General features: G+C 49.0%; 6 protein-coding genes across 6 annotated transcripts; 4 read left to right on the top strand and 2 right to left on the bottom strand.

Annotated features, from left to right (window-relative positions):
- Positions 1-851: 851 nt before the first annotated feature.
- Positions 852-2,315, top strand: GIQ15_04274 (oxidoreductase; the record flags this gene model as incomplete). Its single annotated transcript, XM_033551691.1, has 3 exons — positions 852-1,685; positions 1,791-2,102; positions 2,181-2,315. The coding sequence occupies 3 exons, from the start codon at positions 852-854 to the stop codon at positions 2,313-2,315; spliced, it is 1,281 nt and encodes a 426-aa protein (XP_033405421.1).
- A 2,089-nt stretch (positions 2,316-4,404) lies between these two features.
- On the bottom strand, positions 4,405-6,001 carry GIQ15_04273 (uncharacterized protein; the record flags this gene model as incomplete). The annotated part of the gene is made up of 4 exons (XM_033551690.1): positions 4,405-4,761; positions 4,829-5,147; positions 5,209-5,590; positions 5,767-6,001. The coding sequence occupies 4 exons, from the start codon at positions 5,999-6,001 to the stop codon at positions 4,405-4,407; spliced, it is 1,293 nt and encodes a 430-aa protein (XP_033405420.1).
- Positions 6,002-12,275: 6,274 nt separating this feature from the next.
- Positions 12,276-13,935, top strand: GIQ15_04272 (uncharacterized protein; the record flags this gene model as incomplete). Its single annotated transcript, XM_033551689.1, has 6 exons — positions 12,276-12,396; positions 12,454-12,529; positions 12,612-12,757; positions 12,853-13,181; positions 13,235-13,525; positions 13,591-13,935. 6 exons carry the CDS (start codon positions 12,276-12,278, stop codon positions 13,933-13,935), a joined length of 1,308 nt encoding a protein of 435 aa, XP_033405419.1.
- Positions 13,936-14,348: 413 nt separating this feature from the next.
- On the bottom strand, positions 14,349-14,573 carry GIQ15_04271 (uncharacterized protein; the record flags this gene model as incomplete). The annotated part of the gene is made up of 1 exon (XM_033551688.1): positions 14,349-14,573. One exon carries the CDS (start codon positions 14,571-14,573, stop codon positions 14,349-14,351), a length of 225 nt encoding a protein of 74 aa, XP_033405418.1.
- A 1,989-nt stretch (positions 14,574-16,562) lies between these two features.
- GIQ15_04270 (sphingosine N-acyltransferase lac1) lies at positions 16,563-17,990 on the top strand (the record flags this gene model as incomplete). The annotated part of the gene is made up of 2 exons (XM_033551687.1): positions 16,563-17,435; positions 17,514-17,990. The coding sequence occupies 2 exons, from the start codon at positions 16,563-16,565 to the stop codon at positions 17,988-17,990; spliced, it is 1,350 nt and encodes a 449-aa protein (XP_033405417.1).
- An 892-nt stretch (positions 17,991-18,882) lies between these two features.
- On the top strand, positions 18,883-22,244 carry GIQ15_04269 (HIR1 protein; the record flags this gene model as incomplete). The annotated part of the gene is made up of 4 exons (XM_033551686.1): positions 18,883-18,988; positions 19,041-19,262; positions 19,353-22,094; positions 22,150-22,244. 4 exons carry the CDS (start codon positions 18,883-18,885, stop codon positions 22,242-22,244), a joined length of 3,165 nt encoding a protein of 1,054 aa, XP_033405416.1.
- Between the last annotated feature and the right edge of the window lie 210 nt (positions 22,245-22,454).

The following is a 22,454-nucleotide window of genomic DNA, read 5'->3' as shown; positions in this document are numbered from 1 at the left end:
TTTCAGTCTCTTCTACTCCAGGTTACTACATCGATATAAATATATATAAAGATAATAGTATGCTAAGGCCTGGCTGGAGATTTTCTCTCGGCTACAGGGTATCGCCTCTCAGTTGTTAAACTGGAGGTGGAGGACTTAGCCTTGGAGGTAGTAATGACGGGGGGGAGGCGGACAACAAGCTCTTTTCTGGGCAGTTATAATCACTGACTCGACCTTTTCTTGCTAGCATCGCTGATTCCATAGTTAGGGAGCTATTTGACCAGAAGAAATTAAGACGGCTAACATTCTTACCCGTCCTTGACGCATGTCAACCCGGGATAGTAATTGACCCTGACAAGACCAATATCTGCGGACATGCTTCCTTTCAGGGTAGTGGACAGCCCGGTGGGATGCTGGGTGGCTGAAGGGGGAAATGCAGCTGGTTTACTGGCCAACAAGACCTCAAGCAACTGGCGAAGGAGAGAGCTGGCTTCTTCGAGTTGGCGGAGACAGCGAGTTGGTTGTTGGTTCTCCACCGACAGGGCAATATTCACCACCGGAGAAAAAGATAATATCTGCGGTAGCTGTGCACGATAAGCCCGATGCCCGGCCGGAGATCACCCACGGACATGACCCGGGGATAATGACGAATATCCCCGGTGAAATCAGTCGCTCTGCTTTGCTATCGTGATTTTCCCGTGATAACAATCTCTCTTGAGACTTTGCCAAATTTGGGTGAGTGCACAGTCAGTGGAGGATAGTTAGCATTGCCTTCAAGTTCTTTTCTTCGTGTATCGTTTCTGCGTTTGTCGTTTCTTCGCCCCCTTTGGTGCTTGCCCTTGGTCCATAAATCCCCTGCGAATCCAATAATCATGCTGTCAGAGTCACTTGAGTTCTATGGAAAGGGCTCACGGGCTATGCTAAGCATATGTATAGCCCGTGTGTACCAACAGATACAAGCCATCGGGCATCGATGGTCATACCAGGCGACCCCGTCAACGAAAAATGTGGTAGTACTCGGTGGCTCCTACGCCGGCATCAACCTTGCCCAGCGACTGACAGAGACGTTGCCGACAGGCTACCGAGCGGTCTTGATTGAGAAGAACTCGCATTTCAACCATCTCTATGTGTTCCCCCGATTTGGCGTGGTTCCGGGAATGGAGCGGTCTGCTTTCATTCCATATACCGGGATTGCCAGCCGTGCACCTGATGGTATCTTTCAACGTATCCAAGACTCCGCAACGAGCGTTACACGAAATAAGGTCGAACTCGCGTCTGGCAAGAGCATTGACTATGAGTATCTTGCTATTGCAACAGGGTCATGGCAATCCCCACCCGCAAAGCTGATATCTGAAAACAAGGAGGATGGGTGTGCAGAAATGTGTGTGGCTCAGAATCAAGTTCAGAATGCCAAAAAAATTGTGGTGATAGGAGGAGGTCCTGTGGGAATTCAAGTTGCAACTGATATCAAGAGCTTCTTTCCAGCTAAGGATGTTACCCTTATTCATTCGCGGCATCAACTCTTGCCAAACTTTGGTCCGCGGTTGCATGGGCATGTTCTGCAGATTCTTAACCGGTTAAATGTTAAGACGATGTTGGGCGAACGGCCACAGAGCATTACAGAAGCGGTAGATCAGACCACTCTAAGCAACCGGGAGTCGGCGCTGCAGTTTAAGAATGGTCATAAAGAGGCGTATGATTTAGTGGTAGGTAACTCCGCGAAGCCTGGGGATTTGTCCACTGCCCTCTTCTGAATCTTATATATCCGTACCTTGGACTTTAGGGATCCATAGCTGAACCTCATATTCCAGATCCGATGCACGGGACAACGCCCAAATTCGAGCATTCTCGCTAAGCATTTTCCTTCCTCAATAAGCAAAGAAACAGGCCAGATCCTCGTGCATCCAACTCTGCAGGTCAACGACGGTACTGAACTAGAAAACAAACACATCTTTGCACTAGGAGATGTCGCCAAAACCGATGGCCCCAGGATGGGCCGGGCTTGTCAATCCCAGGCAGAAATAGTCACGTCCAATATCCTGGCACTGATCAACAAGCAGGATCAGCTTGTTGCATATCGGCCATCTATCGTTGATAGAGTTATCAAGTTAACCCTAGGCAAGGTAATGGGCCATACATGTCCCTGACCTAGTTAGACATCCCACTGTGCACGCATAGCTAACCCTCCAGTTGCTCGGTAGAACGACTACGCCTGGTACGTGAAAGACGACGGTGGCCGCGAACTGATGGTAGCGGGCAAAGGGGGAGGTGTCGACCTCAGCGTTGGCCAAGCCTGGAGCAAGCTTGGGGTCAGCCAGAAGGAAAGCACCGCGTAACAGGCCATGGATTAGGAGGAGCGTTTGGAATCGATGTCCTTGTATAAAAGATGCACCCCTGGTGAATCTCTAGTTATGGCGAAGAAATGGAAGAAAATATTTTATATCTTTTTGGCCAGAGAAAACTGTACGACCCAAGTGCTTGGCTTAGGCTGCCATAATTGCTGGTCCTTCATAATTGCCACCATATATCATATAATTGCTGGTAAAAGAAGGTCAATCAGTTCTAGCTTCACGCAATGGATCCGATTGTTGCTTGAATCGGGGGTCCCTCACGTATGAGATAGAAGTCAACACAACGCAGATAAACGCGACTTCGCGCTTGCAGGGACGGTTATATCTCAATTATATATACCTGATTAGAAATGCAAAATAGAGCAGTTATTTCCGTAAAGCTAGAGGCTAGTTAGGTTGAGTATCTTGAGTTGCTTGCTAGGTTTGAATCTTGAGATGGAGAAATTTTACTCGACTACCACTTCTCGCGATAGCCAGTAGATACGAACAGAGTACAACTGTTTCTCCACCAAGACACACTAGTTGAAAGCAAGCTGCCAGCACCATGGCATCTTAAATAGCCAATATTCCCTCCGTTGACAGAGATGGAGGCCTGACATATTGATCCTTGTTCTCTTTAAATTAGGTGTTCTCAATACTTAGTTAAGTATAAAAATAGCAACGGGGTTAATACAAGGGATGCTTGTCATTGTATCTTTAACTACTTACGAACCAGGTACGCACGAATACCCTTGGAAACTGGAAATTTTGACAAGCGCAACGTCGTTTACTACTACGAATGGAGCTGAGCAGCCAGATCTCATTACTGCACGCAAGATAGTACCTACGATGAATCACAGGCGTATATTTTTAACATCACGGAGGTATCAGATGTCCCTCCCGGAGTCAAGTACTACAAATAGAATGACTGCGGCCATGACTGAAAGCACAATCAGTGAGACTGTGCACTAGGTGAAACCAGGGGCAATCTGGAAGCACGCAGCAAGATCCTAGCGAGTATGTCCCTGGGGAGCGTGGTGTCCAACCACTTCATGTTGGTTGCTAGTTAACTAGCACCATATAGATACCCTGACCTCAACTTGTAAAAGTGATTTCTCTCCCTTCTTCTTATTTTCTGCTTCTCATCTCTCTCTGGAACACTATCCTTCTTTAACGTGATAAAAATGTCGAACATGTTACAAGTTCTGCTTATCACTGTTCTGTTGGTTTTGCCGATTAGCAGTGTTCCACATAACCCCCAAGTCCCCCTAATCTCCGAGCCTACATCAAGGAACTATATCCCCGGCGGGTCAGGCTTCTACCATTGCGATGGCCGACAGGGGGAAAGTGATCTTTTCCAGATTGACAATATTACCATTACTCCTCCGCTGAAGACGTTAGTATCACTCTTTCATTCTTACCTTTATAGCTAGATTGAGATCCATCTGATTTAGGCGCCGTATAGAGAAGCAATTGTCCTCTTCGAGATGGCCGGCTCTTTCCAGAGAGATATACCTCGGAGTTCTATAGCCAATATTACAGTCGAAGTCAACGACCGAACTACACCCGTGCCCTTCTATTTGTGTGATGCCGTGGACGATGTTGAACAGGACGGCGAAACAGCGACATGCCCACCACATCAAGGTGCAGCGGTAATTCGGTGTTATGCACTATTGAATCGCCAATTGTTCCCACCAGTAATTATACTCTTCCCTATAACTCCGTACTAATGTATATGTATTATACCTAACATAATGATTCAGGGATACTTCTATTCGTTCAAAATTAACGCGTATACTCCTGATAAAAGTATAATCGTTGATATTTGCACTGAGTTAGTGTTGGAATAGCGTTACAGACGTATGATCTCTTGGATGTTCAAGTCCACATGTGCAGGCTCCAGCTTGTCACGTCAACACTAAGATCCAAGAGGTATGTGTATATATGGCCATTAGTTACATTAAAATAATATACAGGGTCCCCAGCCGCATTCTAATTCAAGGAAGGCCACCCCAAACGCCCAAAATGTATTTACAGAAAAGATTCCCGGGTATCGCACACAGATTAACGCCTAGCCCCAAAATCCACAAGCTCATCATGCCCTCCTCAATTCTGACTGTGACGACGCATCCGTAGAATGAAAACTGGGCTTTGACACATTCCTGCTCTCTTCATACGCTATGTACTTGGATACCATCACCCCATCGTGGGGGGTTAACTGGTCGAACTCAAGATCGCAGCCGAATGTAGACGTAATCGTCGTGGTCTGGCCGCTCTCGAGCATTGCAGCCTTGCTTTCGCGCGTGTGAGAATACTGGTCGCGGTTGAGTTTGGGGTTCGAGTAACCATTTGAGAATCCGGAGACTGTGTAGCGCTGGGAGACGAGGCTGCCGAGGATGGTGGGGAGGTAGCGCGCGAAGAATGGCTTGAGAGATGCCAATGAGGCAGCGAGCTGGAAAAATAGTCATGTCAGTTTGGTACACTTGATATAGGGTAGACTAGCGGGGGCTTGAACGTACAACTCCGAGATACATCTCAAAGGTGCCAGAGATCCAGACGGGATAGGCAGCCCATGTCTTATCGTGGGAGATGTTCAACTCATAGGTAAAGTAGACTCGTACACTGCCAGCGATACAAACTGCGAACCCGGCACCAAATAACATGCAGAGCACCACACGCTGCCTGGTGGGGAGCTTGAGAGTCATGACGGTAGGGATTGGCAAGATGACAACGACAAAGTCAGTGACGGCGTTGAGTATCCCGCCAGCCAGGATATGTGCAGCTTCGTTTATACAGTTTTGTGGTTTAGTTGACAGGGTCCAATAAGCGGAAATTGGCCTAGAATCAGACATTAGCAAGAAGAAGTGTATCGAGATAGCTAGAGGCTATATATACATACCTGCAGGTGAAAACAACCACGAGGCAAAAGACAACCATCTCTAGCCCAACGATCACCATGGTAGCTATAACAGCCCATTTTAGGGAAGTCGAATTTGTACCGGCCGTGATCTTGCGTGTGAAGCAGAGTAGCGAGAGCTTGGTCAGCGAGCATCCGATGGCGAAGAGACATTCCACTACCATCGTCAGCTTTAAACCTAGGGCTAGCTGCGCAAACGGCACATCGTAAACATGTCGATTCCAACCAAATCTGATTACTGCTATGACGGTGATGATTCCACAGCAGACGGCCGGAATGGCAGCGGCAACAATCAAAATGTCATCTGCGCCGAAGCTCTTTGAGATATGGACGCGGGTGAATATGCGAACGATAATGACGCCCACTACCAGGGGCAAAAATATGCATGTTAAAATGACGATGGCGGGGCCCCGGATGTCAGTCGGATTGAGATAGTTAGGCTTGGGCCAGGTGAGTATCACCGAGGTTGGAGGGAGCTGCATGGTGTCGACCGGTCTGCAGTCTTCGAGGCTACTCTTGTCGCAGATTATCCTGACACACCCTCACAAGCCATGTAGGGGAGCCCTGTAACAACTATCGTCGCTAGCGCAGCACTAAGAACTAGGCGCTTTGAGGTTTGATGATTGTTTAGCGGACGTCGAAAGCCGGGGTTGCTCTCGCCTGGTTGATTAAGGATGTCAACCGTGCCAACCATGCCTATGTTCCCGTGAACTCTGGACGTGAGAAAGTTCAGGTTATCCATGATAGGGGCTCGCTGGAGACGTTTTTGATCCATGGTTGTGCGGGGACGAAGATCACGGTTGAATAGTTTACAAACCACTCCACAGAGTTGACAGATCAATCCGCTGGGATCGCTGCGGCGTCGACTGCGAGGCAAGCAGATATCAGAATTGCCGAAGGATCGATCTGCATTCTACACCAAGATAGAGCGGTGACCTGCTCACAAAGGCCTTCGCTTAGCGAACACTTGGTAGTTCGCAAGTTCTTCTGATGCAGCAGCATATAACGGTTAACGACAGCCGAGAAGAGGGGGTTAAGCACGATAAAGAATATTCAAAACGCCTGCAGAGATGGCACTGCGTAGATACTCCGAGTTATATAGATGCCGACATTTGTCAAGCTGAAGAGTTCTTATGGAAGCCGAAGAAATTCAGACTCTATAGCCCAACTACTTAGAGCAGACATGTCAGCCGTGTGAGAGAGACAGCGTTTCTACTTCTCTACTCCGTACACCTCCATCCCAAGCCATAGGTGATTTAACCCCGATATACATGGCGTTGGTTCTAAGCTCGATATCGCCAGGGGCATGCTTGGCTTGGATGCACCGAGCTGTTTTCGAAATAAGTCTGCTTTTGAGGCGTTTTTAGAATATCTTCCAGAAGTCCTTCACTATATTATGTGCATAGGGCTGTGGCAAACTAGCTTTCTTTTTTTAAGGCATCGGGAACCTCTTTTCACCAGAGTAAAGAAAGTACTGAACCCGAATAATTGGACGGGTAACGTCGCCATCCTCCTCGACGACGATCGTGGTGCTGATCAAATACTAGTGACTGTATAGCGGCATCCGGTGGCTTGATGGTGGCTTCATGGTGGCTTTTGGCGGTTCTTGTAAGTTTGAAATATTGGACATGGATGGCTCTGAACTGACCAGGGTAAAAATTCCCCGTCGTGAGAAACGGCCACCTTGGCTCTTGATGTAAACCATGGTAGGCTCTGCTTTGATGCGATTGATTCGCGTGCGTTCAGTGGTGAAACCCATAGTATTCAGTTCAAAACCAACAGACAAGCCATCCGGTGCAGTGAAAAAGTAAGGAACTTGGGCTAAATTCCGAGATAGGTGTTTCCTCCGAGCGAAAAGAAACCATGGTCCGAGACTATAGAATGCACGCTGCAAGTTCTAACGGTTCTCAAAGGCCACCTGGATCGTCTGCAGACTTCCCCGCCTACCACTGAAAGTATGTCTCTAGATCTTGATCTTGTGTTTTCTGGTCGAGAGGTTCGTTCGGTGGTAAACGAGAAATCGATGGCGCTTTTTCTTGCGGAGACATGGACGATCTAAGTGATGGTTGCACGTCGGTAGGGTCAACCTCAGGTGCTAGCGCTGTAGATGCCAGTTGACATGACAGCTGAGCTTGAAGGTCGGAGTCCTGGATGACTGCCCTGTTCCATGCAGCTGTATCTATCATCATAACGCCCTGGATAATGTCACAAGCCTCCTCGGTCGAATCTGCGATGAGTACCAAAGGATCACCACTATCAATCCCAGTGACGACCCAGCCTACTATTGCTCTTTTAAAAACAGCATAAGAGAGAACGAAGATAGGTACCAGGATTGCCCTTTGCAGCGCTAGTAGTTGCGCTAAGGTGAAGAATGCTGTCCCCATGACGAAAACCCCTAATACTGATAACCTCGCTAAAGGATTTCAAGCAAGAACTGACTCGCGCGGGCTTAACCCCCCCACGCATATCATGACGATAAGCGAGTTTCTCGTGGCTGTTTTCGTCTTGGAACCAATTATGTATGGAGTGCTGGTCTTGGGGGTTCCCAGTTGGCGCAGTGCTATCTCAACACTCCCCTCATAATCGCTAACTAGCCGGAACTGGCATAATGGCGCCCAAGGAAAGGAATATCGCTATAATGCCTCCAAATGGCACCACGCCAGATCTCATTTGTGGCACCAAGCAACGCGCCAATGTTTGGCAGAAGCGCGAGGACACTGGCGGCGCCAGAATATTCCGCCTTCCGGAGTTTATTCAGTCTGCTGGTAAGGGCCGAGTTCAGGTTCACATAGCATTGCCGAAATTGGCCATCAGCACGAATGCAGACGCCTCGATTTAACCAGTTGGGGATATCTTGGCCAGCGTCGCCGATGAAAGTATCAGTTGAGCCTGTACAGTTTTCAGGCTCGGGAAGAGCTGTTTGACACGGAGCCTGCGCTGCGACTGTACCCAGCAGGACAGCAATCACAGCGAAAGTCGTGAGCAGGCGGATGCATGAAACCGTCCTGTTAATGATGTTTGACGTCCCGAATCCCACGGCCGCCAAGTACAAAGAAGTGTTCGCCTGATGATATTGACAAGGTGTGCTCTTTGAACGGGAAATTCGGGCTCCCTTGGGTTTCTCTTCCTACGACATAATCATGAGCGGCTGTCTGTTCCCTAATATTGTGAAAGGTATGCATTTTAATCGGTTTAAGCTGTCCCACTGAGGTTGAGACGTAAGGCTGAGATCACGAAGAGCAGGGTTGTCTTACTTTTCATTGGCTAACTGTGAAATCGTGTGAAGAACCAATATTAATCCACAACAGAGGGGATATAATATTTAACGAGATACGTCAGTTTTGTACGGGCATCATCCTTTGCCTCGTACATTATATATTCGATTCTACCCGGCAGGAGACCATTTCTTCCATCCAGCGACGCCACTAACGTGCGATAATCTGAGGGACCGAGATGCTGATTACATGGGCTGAGGACACTCAGAAAGTCGAGCCATGTGGTATTCTAGCCGAATCTCAAACCGCGAACCATTTACGAGATCGTTTCGCATCTATACCAGACAATCCAGGCGTGAGTCCCACCCACTCAAGTCAGTAAGAATGGGCTTCAGAACTGTCGCCGTGAATATATCTACTAATCCCTTTCCTTCTCGGTCGCTGACAAGCATCTCTTGGTGTTGAACGGAGATTCGGTGTAATACTGCCTGATCGTACGAAACACGTTAGTCAACTACGCCGTTTCATTAAATATCAGTGTCAGCTCTCCATCATCGAACAAATGCTACGCCCGGCGTTTTAACGCCTGTTTCAGCTGTAGCTGGCATCTCCGCGATGGCAAGATACATGGCCGTATGAGGAACATAAATAGGAGCTCAATATCGTGTATTTAGATGATCAGTGCTTGATAGATTGAAATCTCATAGATTGCTCCAGACCCACCTGACCAATCAAATCAATCAAATATCTCGTATCTCAGACTTGGAGTTGGGGTCATTTCATGGGCATTGCTTCCAATAACCATACATATACCATCGGGCGTGCGATATAGAGCTCTATGCTTGTGCTTGGTCTTAACCCCGACTTATCTACCTCCCTATTACTGCTCGTTCATGATGTGAGACTTGAGCCTGAGTGCTTGCGAGGTCACAATAGGCAAGTAATAGTGCGAGACTGTAGGAACTCCAGTAGTTATTTTGTTCCTAATGTTCAGAATGACGGCGATTGTTGAGATTGAGAACGCCGCACAACACAATACATAAGGGCATATGGCGTCGAACTGACCGAGTTGCTCGGTATGAACATCATTGCATGCGTTTGGCGGGGACCGGAAATGTGGTGCATGCAGGAGACTGATCATAACGGCGAATGGTTATTTTTGACTCCATATTTACGATGAAATCCTACATCCAGTAGCATGGACGTAAATCTCGACTGCATTAGCTAACAGGCAAGGAACCTGCCTTCTAGATCCAATGTACCCAACTCTATAAACAAAGTCGCTGAGTACGTGCGCATTTCCCATACTCCATTATCGGTATTAACTCCAATACCAGTGGCGTCTCCGTGTAAAAACACCAAAGGAGTGGAAAGTGTACAATAACGCGGGTGGCCAAAGGAACACGTTGAAACCCCTTTGATCAGACTCAGTTGGCGTCGACGATGTACTCTTCAAGCCGATCCCGAATTTTCTTCCGTTTTGGACAACTTTGATATAACATGTTTCTCGAGGTTTCCTGCTTCCCACCACCAATATCAAAAGCTCCAAAGCGTTTTAGAAAAATGTGCAAATGTTTTGCCCCAAATCACCTCATCAGAGACCTTGCTGTGTAATTTCTCTCGGTAAGCAGCCATGACGTACTGTAATGTATTCAGCGTTCCACTTTCCTCGAAAAGCTCCTGTAACTGTCGCTGGGTGCCATTTGTGTGAGTTAATCCATGAAAATGACCAAACTCTAGATAAATTTCGCTACCTTGGTGGTGAGTTTGACCGTTCCAGTCGTCGCGACCAATCCAATATAGAAAGTTGACAGTATCGTGGGGCTTATACCGGCGCCCCGATTTGGCGCCGGACGATACCCGCTCTGAAATATCAGGCTTTCTCGGGGGTATTCAGATGGACATAGACAGATCAAATTATCTAGCAAATTCTCAATTACCTAGCTATCCCAGCAGGGATATGGGAATAAAATGCTCTGTTATAGTCACCTCCGCAAACTTTAGAGCGGCTCCACATGAGCTAGTGTAAAATAAGCTTTGCAAATGAGGCTTGTCCAGACGCACATACACATTAAATAAACTGCCAACCAAGGTCTCGCAACCATCCCGCTGAACGAAAGGGGCGGTGCTGGAGTTTGTCTATCGGTTGGTGTGGTATCTGGGGTGGTTGTGCGGACCGCCAAATGGCCCATACCAACTAGCGTACCCCCATCATCGTCTATTAGTTGATATCCACACTTGAATGCCTGGCCCAGGGCCATCTCTCTTAGACAGAACCACCATGATATTACATAGCGATAAGGCTACATCTGAGCAAACTTGGTGATGAAAACTCAAACCCAAGTCCCCCCCGCGCGCGCGGCGGGTCTACCTTCCACCACTTTTAGCCGTCTAGCCTTCTTGGCCTCAGGATCTTTTCAGTTGCAGACAGAATTCTGCAATGACTTGTGCCGCCTGCAATCCACCTCCGAGGAAGATATGCTCGTGCTTCATTGCAACCTTCGCTAGCGCGATAAGGACCCCACCTGTGCATATACGAAGCTTCCACGCCCATTCGTGCGCGCCTCATGAATTGTGAACTGCCCACAATGACAGGAACGATTGGCGTCCCAAGACCTTTGGTCAAGCAGAGCGAACCATTATCATGTTCCCAGAAATACCGCTGCAGGCTATTACTTTCGTGCGGGAGGTCAATGTTGAGTAAGGCGGTGTTTTCAGGGGCAGTCAAAGTGCCGCCTAGTTTTCCATTGTCCCCGGATTATTTGGAGAACACCTCTTCCTTTTCAGTCAAGTATACCGTGCTCTCTTTAACTTCATTTGTGATGAGATATTTCAACATTTTTAAACGGGGGAATGCGGTCTTCGAACATTACTAAAGCTACATGTTAGGAAATGAAATATCCAGGGCACAGAGGCAGACCATAACTGTACTGTCCCTCAAATTTTCGAAACACCCCTGGTGTTGGCTAGGGCTTTTACACAGTGCAGCACACACAACATCATCCCTTACCCGATGCATTACACTTGTCTTTGTTTGCCTGACTTTGGTGCCCGAATTCAGGCTGAATGACTTACGCAAAAACTAGATGTTGGATGCGACTCCAATCATGGCCCACATACCCTATGACAGCATGGACTTTTACAAATATAAGACTACATACCCCTAGTCATCGATGCAAATGCCCACGCTGTCTTGTTGCAAGCTTTACCAGCCAGATAATATAATCAACGTTTACCTCCTGTTTTGTTGGAATTCTAAATCGGTCTTTCCAACCCCCTGGAAGGAAGGGTGTCTTCAAGATGAAATTGTTGGCGGACCAAAGATAAGCTCACCAAAACATTCTAAACGACTAAGGAACATGGAAACATAGGCTATGTGACAGTCAAGACAGCTTAAACTCCGGGTTATGGCTGGTTATTGTATCCAGGCTTAGCTCCGCTCAAGACCAGTCAACAACGCCGTCCGCTGTGCATTGGCGTCCCCTGGAGCATCCTGTGCGTCATGCATGCATGCCGCCTTGACGCAACTAATCGCCGATCCCGCTGTCGATCCAATAAGCCGCGTTGTCGACGGCCAGGGATACGATAATAGGTCATGTGACATGAGTTGACAGGGGTATATCCAGCCTCGCCAAAAGGATCAGTTAGTTTCTTTTCTCGTTTCCCACTGTGTAGGTCAACAAGGCTATTTTCTAATAGAGAAGATAGATGCCAGCAGGTTGCGCCGTAAAATATCCTTGAATATTTTAAAACCCACCTTCTATACCACTTTTGGCGGAGCAAGACGAAAGTTGCATAAACAACCGGAGGGAGGTTAAACAGAAGTTCCAAACCATGACGGCATGCACGGAAAACCTCGCCTACATCGAAGATTTGGCAGCGAATGAGGAGGCCGGAGAGGATGAAGTCGATGGCGAGACAGCTGTCGCCTTCCATGTGTTGAAATGCCATCAGGGTGAGCGAGCAGGAGGAGCAATGCAACAGACAGTAAACTAACCGGGAACAATAAAAGATCGAGGATATGAGTACTCCCTAGCCCAAACTGCGATGGATTTGCCTCCACCTGCGAGTTACGACTTGATGGCGATGTGAGTAGTGAATCACTAGCCTGCCATTCACATTTTAATACTATGTTGGTGTAAATGGTAGAAATGGCTAACCCAACCCCAGCATGGCTCCGTTTGACGGTTTCGGTGAAATCCCAGATTTTCGAACCCTGGTAGACCGGTGTGAGATCCCCAGCGGATTTGTGTTGGAGAGAGCGCGATCTGTGACACATTCATTCGGCTCATCGTTAACTAAAGACGGAGTGCAATGTGAGTATATCACCCTCCACAATGTCTGGCTTTTGATTTCCATGTATAGTATTATTGATCATATGTCAGTGCACCATCTAATGTCTCTGCTATAGCGGTATGGATCCAATTCCTGTGCACAGCTTCGTCTCCAGACGTCGAAAGGTCAGAATGGCTGCGGTCCTCCGTTGTTCTAAAATGGTCCACGGCCGGTGACCGAACACCCGACGGTAGGTTCCATTGTAAGGCGCCTGTTACTCTGATGTGTTTCGGGCATGTTGCGAGTACTATTGGCAAGCGACTCATCAGGCTCGTACGAGGAGCCGATTGGGAGGATGTCCTTCAAGACCCGTATCTGCTATTAGATATGGTGTACGAGGCCTGGTACATCCATCTGGACGATAGTGGCTGGAAAACCAACGATTTTTGTCGGAATATCGAAAAGGTATGCCCTTGTCGTTGAGACTGGCCCCTGGCCCTGGATTAACGTGACAACAGGATGCTTTTCGTGGCGCAAGACACCTTGATGCCAGTTTCCAAGGTGCCCCGGTTGTTGATCTTCACCATGTTCATACCATTGCGAAAAACGCAATCTTTATGCTCGAAGGGCTCGAGGCAACCCTTCGGTCTCTCGACGCGGCAATCGCCCATCACCGCGAACTGCCCGATACACACCTGCCTATCTGGAAAGCCACGCATAGTACCCTGGTCCACCGCAGGGAGCTCTTCCAGGCGACCAAACTGAGGATTATCAGCGTTGAAAAGCGGCTGGCGAATATCATTAATCTCGTACGCTCCCCCTCCGCCGAACTAGGTTTGTAACCCGAACCCTCCGCTAACCGTGGAATCGATAGGCATTCAACATTGATGCCATGCAAAACAGCCGCATCACGCAGCGGGACAGCTATAGCTTGAAGGCGCTCTCTCTGGCTGCCACCGTCTTCCTCCCTCTCTCGACGATAGCTACAGTCTTCAGTACGCCATTCTTTGAATCCTCGGGCTCATCGCCATCTCCGCAGTCTGGCGGTGGGAAGGGAGGAGGTGAAACGCTGCTTGTCCGCCGTAACTTCTGGCTTCTATGGGCCATCTCGGTGCCCATCACAGTAGCCTTGATATGCGGCTGGTGGCTCTTGGAGAAAAAGGCTCAGCCCGGGTCCAAGGGGAGACATCGGCCGGAGATAGACGTCGAACGGGGGTAGACAGTACCCTACTCTGTATATAGATCCTCTACGTATGGTATATCCTTGAACATATGAATATACCTTGAACATGGACGAGTGGAAAGACGTACAGGGAAGATGACGTCGCATGCTTAGCGCGCGCCATGCCAAACGCCGAGAGTTCTCCGGGCGCCGATCCAGTTCCTTGCGCCAAACTCTGTTCCTCGGCTCTCGGCGATTCCTCCCAGCTTGTGCACATAGAAAGAAGCACGAAAAGGGTAGTTTCAAACGTGTTTTTGATTTATTAACTGTTTGTGCTATCTAAGGCTGTCTATCTTCAAGTTCAACAGCGGCTTCTTCTGCCGGGAGATAGGAATCTATCATCTAGGTGTAGTGTAGTGTGTGTAGTAGTGTGGTAGGTATTAAGTGCTCCGTACGCCATGCTTGTATGTTCAAATCCATCTTCTCTTCTGGAGCTGGACGAGTTGCTCCCTGATCCCCTTCAGCTCGTCCATACGGGCAGCCTCGCCGTGCAGGACCCGCAGATGTTCCTTCTTGAGCTCTGCAAAGGCGTTGTCGAGCTGCTTGTGCCACGGGTATAGGACGAACACCTGGAAGCCCAGGGCCGAGGTGGCGACGAGGAAGTTCGTCAAGGAGACGCCGCGGGTGAAGATCATGGTCGCGTGTGCTGCTGCGTGCGGTCCCGTAGTTAGTCGGTCAGGAACTCATAGCTGTTCAGACGTAGCCAGCGGACTCACCTGTAGATGCTTGTTATTGTAGGAGTATTGCTGACGTCAGAAACACAGAGTAGAGATTCATGAAAGGCCAGGAGAGGAGATGTCACCGCAGCAAGAAGTTGAAGATGAAGACGAAGTTGAAGCTGGAAGAGCAGAGAGTGCCAGTCATAAGAGCGGTAAGTGAATCAGTTGACGTGTTCCTGAAGAAACCTCGAAGGCTCTCCGGGTCTTTATGGACATCGCGAAAAAGGAACGCCGAGAGTTCTCCGGACCGGTCCGTGGGGCCTGGCCAGCCCTTGCCTTGCGGTTTTGCCCTTCACGAAAACTTCAAAACCCTCAGGCACGCCTTGCCATTCGCCCAGTTCGTTCCGTCAAGACATCGACAGCAACTCCGCCACTACAGCTCTCGGTATGCCTTGCTGCGTTCGCCTATGGCGCCTACGTCAACAGTAACTATACTCAAGGGATAGGAGTTACGTCGACAGTAACTACGTTCAAGGGATAGAGACAGGTCTCGGTTTCAACGCATCATACCAGAAACAATGTCGCGGCATCCAGACTATTATTAGGGCAAAACAGCTGGGATCTCCAAGTGACACCGCTCGAGCCCCAAAAGAGCTTGTTCACACATGATACAGCAACGTTGATCAGCTAGCGTATGCCAGCGCATCTCTATCATGGGGCTTCAGCCGAGTTGGGTACTGTCTGTTATCGTATACTGAGTGAATAACTACATCACTCCTTTGGTGAATATGTTATGAAGTCTGGCTAGCTATTTTGTTCAATCAACGCTATCTCTGTCTATATATGTCACGCACGTCCTTTCTCCAAGGCCACTGCTTACCACGACCTCGTTGCTACTCAGCACTCTATTGTGTGCATAGAGGGACTGCTTATGTCCATTTCTAGCCATGGGAATGTTTCAATCCTCGGTGTAGAATCCCGGTACTGCGCTTTGGCGAATATAACGGCCCTGAGGGGATAGTGTGACCCTGCTAGACTACGGTGCCTTGCAAATCTTATGCCACATCTCAACAGCCTAACAATGCTAGTCAGCCGCTTCGATCTATGCACGATCGTGTAGCCCCTGTGATTAGCATAGACATCTGTATAGATATATCTATGCGGGGTATGTACACGGCTGTTTTTATAGATCCAAGCCTAGGGACGCTCTTAGAAGCTCATCGTTGAGAATTTTATATTTCTTCACCAAACGATACAAAGGACCAGATGGGACGAAAGCCTATGTTTCAGCAAACCTGGGGCTCTCACCATGCTCCAGACACTGCCATCCCCGGTCTAACGGCCTCAACCTCGTCCCCGAAGCGCCTGATGCCGTCTTTAATGTCCCTCAGGGGCGGACGTTCTGATATCGCAGGAGTTAGGTTTTCCACGTGACCTTATCCCGCTGAGGAGAAAAAAAGCGACCAGGATCCCCGAAAGGGAACAGGAGAAAAAGAGGAGAAAGAGGAGGAGAGGGAGCGCGCTCTTCTTCGTTTCTCTCCTTCACCAGCCTGACCAAGGATCAGTCTCTCGTTTCCTCTTCGTCTATCTCTCGCAACCATCTCGGGACCGCTGCCTTTTTTTCAGGGGCTGAACGGGGCTACTAGTTCTCGCGCATGCTGATAATCTCCGTCGCGTTACCCCTGATCGATTAAATTGTACTCCGGACTGCCATCTTTTATTTACTTTTATTTTATTTATTTTTTTGTTTTATTCCTCCGAAACTTCATCTCCTATCGAAACTCGAGATCGTCCATTCGCTTCTTGCGCACCTCGCGCCTCAGTCGACCGTCGTTACCGCATCGCCCAGCTGTAACGGCTCCTGTCCGCACCATCGATCGCATCCTGGTCGCCGCAGCCTGAAAGCAGGCGGAAACTTCCATACGACGTCATCGTCCTATCCTGGGGCCCACGACCGCCGCAGGAATGGCCGCGTCTTCACCTCCGTCCCTCTTCCACATCCCGACTAGCCGTCTGCCTTCAGTAACGACCGGACATGGCATCACTCGCCGACGGCGGGCGTCCTCTGCGCGAAGCCAGGAGGTCACCAGCAATGGGTCATCCAACGGCCATGTCCTGCAGACCATCGATGAGCAAAGGCGCTACAAACGAAAGAACACACCCTCTGTTTTACACCGTTGTAAGCAGATCGCCAGCAGACACACCTGGACCGTTCCTCTTGCTCCGATGTTAGCCATTCTCTTCTTATACGCAATCAACCCAACGGAGTCCAACGTTTTCCATCATTTTATATTCCTTTCCTACAAAGAACAACAACCCTCGGATTCTACCAAACCCCCTCAATATGGCAAGGGACTCTGGGATATCGCGTTTGTCTCGTTCTATACCATCGTCTTGTCCGTTGCGCGCGAGTTTATCATGCAAGAGCTATTACGGCCGTTAGCAAGTTTCTGCGGCCTCAAAGCGTTGGGAAAGAAGCTACGGTTCATGGAGCAGACGTACACAGCCATATATTTTGGGATTATTGGACCCGCGGGCCTGTATGTTATGAGCCAGACACCAGTCTGGTACTTTAACACCCGCGGGATGTATGAGTTCTCTCCACACAAAACCCACGAGGCCGCCTTCAAGTTTTACTACTTGTTCCAGGCCGCGTATTGGGCGCAACAGGCCATCGTTATGCTATTGGGAATGGAGAAGAGACGTAAGGACTTCAGGGAGCTGGTGACGCATCATATCGTCACCCTCGTCCTTATTGCTCTAAGTTATCGGTTCCACTTCACCTACGTCGGGATCGCGGTTTATATAACCCACGATATCAGTGATTTTTTTCTTGCTGTAAGTTCACAAAAATTATGCATACCCCCCCTCTCGCGCTCTGGATAAGGCCCTTTAACGCAAGACCGCTTTTTATAGACATCTAAATCTCTGAATTACATCGACAGCCCTCTGGTAGGGCTCTTCGTCAGCGCCACGATTGGCATGTGGATATACTTACGCAACTACTTAAACCTGCGCATCATATTTTCACTCTTCAACGAGTTTGATAACATTGGCCCCACCGAACTCAACTGGGCAGAAGGACAGTTCAAATGCATTTACTCCAAGATGATCTTCCTCGTCCTGTTGGTTGCACTCCAGAGCCTCAACCTTTTCTGGCTCTTTTTGCTTTTGCGCATCGCGTACCGGTTCGTCGTGCATAACGTCGCCAAAGACGAGAGGTCCGACGAGGAATCGGAAGCTGAGGAGCCGAAGCTCGAGGAGACCAAGGTCTTCGAGGCACCTGCTGCGTTAGCCGGTAACGAATTTGTCAATGGTAGTACGAACGGCGTGACTAGGGCCACCGACGACCGTGCTACCGAGCCGTCTACCAGCAGAAAAACAGCTTCATAGAAGCACTTTTCCTTCTGTCCCTTTGCATTATTAGCTTCTAAACTTCGGGTGTTATCAGGTTTCTGCTATTCGCTCATCTTCATGCATTTACGGCAAGGGCGTGACGTATGGTTGATGTCAGCATACACGATCCGCCTGGGGCTCCTTGATCCTGTCGCATTTTACAGCGTAGGAGACGTGGCCGTGTTTTGGGAAACCCGCCAAGTTCAATTCACTTCTTCAATATTGATACCACATTTTATAGATAGGATAATGTTTAATATAATGGCACTAGATAGACGTTTGTTCAATGAATACATGCACATATAGAGACTTAGCAGTACGCTTATATACAATGTCATTGCTCAATACATTTTAGCAGTGCTGACCTAATCTGTCTGTGTTTGGTCACATGGGGGGAGATAACAGTGAACTTCACCTTGATCCGTAGACTAGGATATATATACACTCTACATAGAGTCCTCTGTCCTGCTCCAGAATACTCCCTCCAAGGCCTCCGAGGTGCCTCTTTGCCTTGCGCAGGTAATGCGTGAGCATCCCATTCGCTTAATTGCTTTGGTGAAGCTACATCCATCTCCCTCCGCCGCGAACTTGGAGCTATGGTCGCGACTCTCACGCGATAAATAACCCCGACCACGATCCCTCCAACGAACGCTCCCTACTGCCCGCGGACCTGTGAGGCCAACAAAACGAATACATCCCGAGAAGATACGAAGCCGTAACTGCAATGCGTATCATCAAGCCGGTTTGGCTAACGCACGGAGGTCCGGACTCGCTCTACCCTATTCAAACTCGAAACAAGAAGAAAACAGGCCTTGCTAACCCCTACTCCCTGAATGAGGGAGCTTTTGTCAAATAGGCGAACGGAAAGATTTTGAAGTATACAGCTGCGATGTTTCTCCTGATGGAAAGCGACTGGTCACTGCCGCCGGAGGTGAGCTACAATTTCCTAAACGATCCATTCCTACTCGGACTTCTTGATATGGTGGAATTTGCAGGTCATGGATTTTTGCGCATAAGGTGCTAACTGGATATGTTGCGGACGGATAGATGGATATGTTAGAATATGGTCTACCGATGCGATTTACAATGCAGGCGACCCAGCGTATGAAGATAAGCCTAAACAGCTGGCTTCCATGAGCAATCACTCTGGAACGATACATACCGTTCGATTCTCGCCAAATGGAAAATACCTAGCTTCCGGCGCGGACGACAAGATAGTTTGTGTATACACCCAGGAGGCTAATGCCAATGCTCACGCAACTGCATTCGGTACAGGATCCCCTCTTCCAAACTACCTATACCCTTTTATTCCGCTTGCTCGAGCTATTTTCATAATCTAACCCCAATATCTTCATATAGGATCGAATGAACCTCCCCCTGTGGAAAACTGGCGTACCATTCGCCGCTTGATAGGCCACGATAACGATATTCAAGACTTGGGGTGGTCTTATGACTCTTCTATACTGGTCTCAGTGGGGCTTGATTCAAAAGTTGTTGTATGGTCAGGCCATACCTTCGAGAAACTGAAGACTCTCCTGAACCATCAGAGTCATGTCAAGGGTATTACCTTTGACCCGGCAAATAAATACTTTGCTACGGCCAGTGATGACCGCACCGTTCGAATATTCCGCTTTAACTCACCTCTCCCCAACTCATCCGCCCATGATCAGACGCATAATTTCGTGTTGGAAAAGACTGTTAAAAGTCCATTTGTCAACTCCCCTCTTACAACATACTTCCGAAGGTGCTCTTGGTCACCGGATGGCAACCATATAGCTGCTGCAAACGCCGTAAATGGCCCAGTAAGCGCTGTAGCGATTATAAATCGTGGATCGTGGGAGAGCGATATCAACTTGATAGGTCATGAGGCACCTGTGGAAGTTTGTGCATTTGCACCACGACTTTATTCCACGCAACCAATCCAGAAACCTATGTTAGATAATCATGGGAATCCTATCCACAACCTCGTGACTGTTATTGCTTGCGCTGGAGGCGATAAGTCGCTAAGTATTTGGATCACAAGCAACCCACGGCCGGTAGTCATAGCACAAGACATTTCTGTCAAGGCAATCTCGGATCTAGCATGGAGTCCTGATGGAACTAGCTTGTTTGCAACCGCGCTCGACGGGGCTATAATAGCCGTTCGATTTGAGAATGCTGAATTGGGACATCCAATGCCCGTCGAGGAAAATGAGAAGTCACTGTCAAAGTTCGGAACAAACCGACGAGGTGCTGGCATGGTCGAGTCTACGGACAGTCTACTACTTGAAGAGAAGAGCAAAGCAGGCGAACTCCGCGGGGTTAAGGGCAGAATGGGCGCATTGATGGGGGATGAACATACAGACGCTGACCACCCAGTCAATGGAGATACTGAAGCCACGGCCACCGTAACCACCACCCAGAAGACGACTCAAAACGAGAAGGCAGCCCAAAGCGGAGCAGCTAACGGGACAGATTCAAGCAGTGGGAAACAGGACCCTTACGCCGTGAAATTGGACCGACTAAAGCAAAGACCAACATATACCAAGGAGGGAAAGAAGCGCATTGCACCCCTTCTAGTATCAGGGGCAGTGGGAACTCAATCTTCGCTTCCACAGACAAAGCTAGTTGCCGCATCAATGAATACCCAAGGCACATCAGACGGGCCACAGTCAGTGTTGGACTTGTCGAAACCATTCGATCGCCTACCAAAGGGCGGTCTGGCGGCCCTGTTATTTGGGAATAGACGTAAATTCTCTCAGCTAGAGGACGACGAGGAAGGGTCCGCCGAGAAAAGGGTTGCTACAGCAAGAGATAACGGTGCTATATCTATTCTATCCAATACCCCTGATGGCCTTGTCCCTGCAGTCCCTACTCCGGGTGGACCACAGGAGACTCCCAGCTTCATCAGGCCTGCAGTGGTCAACCCCTGTATGGCTATCAGCCAACTCCGTCTTGCAGTTCCTAAAATAAGAAGCCATATCCTGCAAGGGATAGATTCTCTTGGAAACCCCAAGGACGTATCCGCCAATACGGACAACTCAAAGGCAAGAGTTGACATTGTTTTCGAGGCACGCAATCCATCCGCAGCAAGTCTAACTGGACGCAGCGCCGATCGAGAACCCGTTCGGATCAGCCTTAACCGCGGCGACCAGCCACTGTGGCAAGATTTCCTGCCGAAAGCCGTTATACTTGTTACCGGCAACAAAAAGCTTTGGGCAGCGGCGTCTGAAGATGGCTCTATATATATATGGACGCCCGCAGGACGACGCCTTATCAACGCTCTTGTGCTTGAATCCCAGGCGGTAGTCCTAGAGTGTATGGAGTCGTGGGTACTATGCATCACCGCTGTAGGAATGTGTTACGTGTGGAACGTTGCGACACTTTCATCGCCTCACCCTCCCATTTCGCTTCAGCCAGTTCTGGATGCAGCTCTTCATACAATGACGGGCCACGCAACCGCCGTTCCGTCGATAGTCGCGTCACGGATTAGCTCAGAGGGCAGAATAATAATCGGTCTATCCAATGGAGACGGCTACAGCTATTCTCCGACATTATATACCTGGCAGAGGCTGTCAGAGCCCTGGTGGGCTGTGGCTAGTCAGTACTGGAATTCCACAGAAGCTCCGGTAGGCAACGTTCAGCTACGAGGTACACAAACAGAAGGCGAATCTGGAACACCTGTCTCTGCAGGAATAATTCCGTTCCTCGAGAGAAACACGACACAGGAGGTCCTTGCACGGGGCCGTGGACACTTCTTACAGCGACTTGTCAAGATTCTACTGTCTCGCGAAGGTTTTGAGAGCTTCGAAGCTTCTGCTTCCATAGCGCACCTTGAGAACCGAGTTGCTGCCACCCTATCTCTTGCTGCAAAGGAGGAGTTCCGTCCGTACCTTTCAATGTACGCCAAACGACTGGGCGCCGAGGGCGCAAAACTGAAAGCCGAAGAGCTCCTGGAAGATATACTCGGCGGTGTCTTCGAGGACAAGGTTACGGAGAAGGAGGAGGCAACCCGGACCCGTCAAGAAGGACAGCCGGAGCAGCGGTCCTGGGAGAACGAGTCAGATACGCTGTGTGGATGGCCGCGTCGAACGCTACTCAAAGACGTGATTCTAGCATTTGGTGAGTTCTGTCAATTATATACACATGTTACTGCCACGATACTGACTACTTGCAGGCAAACACCGTGACCTTCAACGGGTGACTGTACCGTATGCCCAGCTGCTTGGGATACTCGACGAGAGCCAGGACGACGACGATACCATGGTTTGATTTGGATTTATCGCTTTGCAATGGAGTTAGGGGTGTAGGAATATATACATTCAGCAGCTGGAAAGCTGGGCGGGACTGTCTTTCGCATATGTACTCTTAGTTCTCACTGAGCCTATCAATTCTTCCATCTCTCTCTTTCTCCTCTCCTTTCTCCTCTCATCTTCTCCTCTCTCCTTTCCTCTCATCTTCTCTCCTGTCTCTTATCTTATC

The sequence above is a fragment of the Arthroderma uncinatum genome (genome assembly GCF_011692745.1).
Source record: "Arthroderma uncinatum strain CBS 119779 chromosome Unknown scaffold3, whole genome shotgun sequence".
Taxonomy (NCBI): Eukaryota; Fungi; Ascomycota; class Eurotiomycetes; order Onygenales; family Arthrodermataceae; genus Arthroderma; species Arthroderma uncinatum.
The sequence above is the reverse complement of the archived record's forward strand: the minus strand, read 5'-3'. Positions and strand labels throughout refer to the sequence as shown.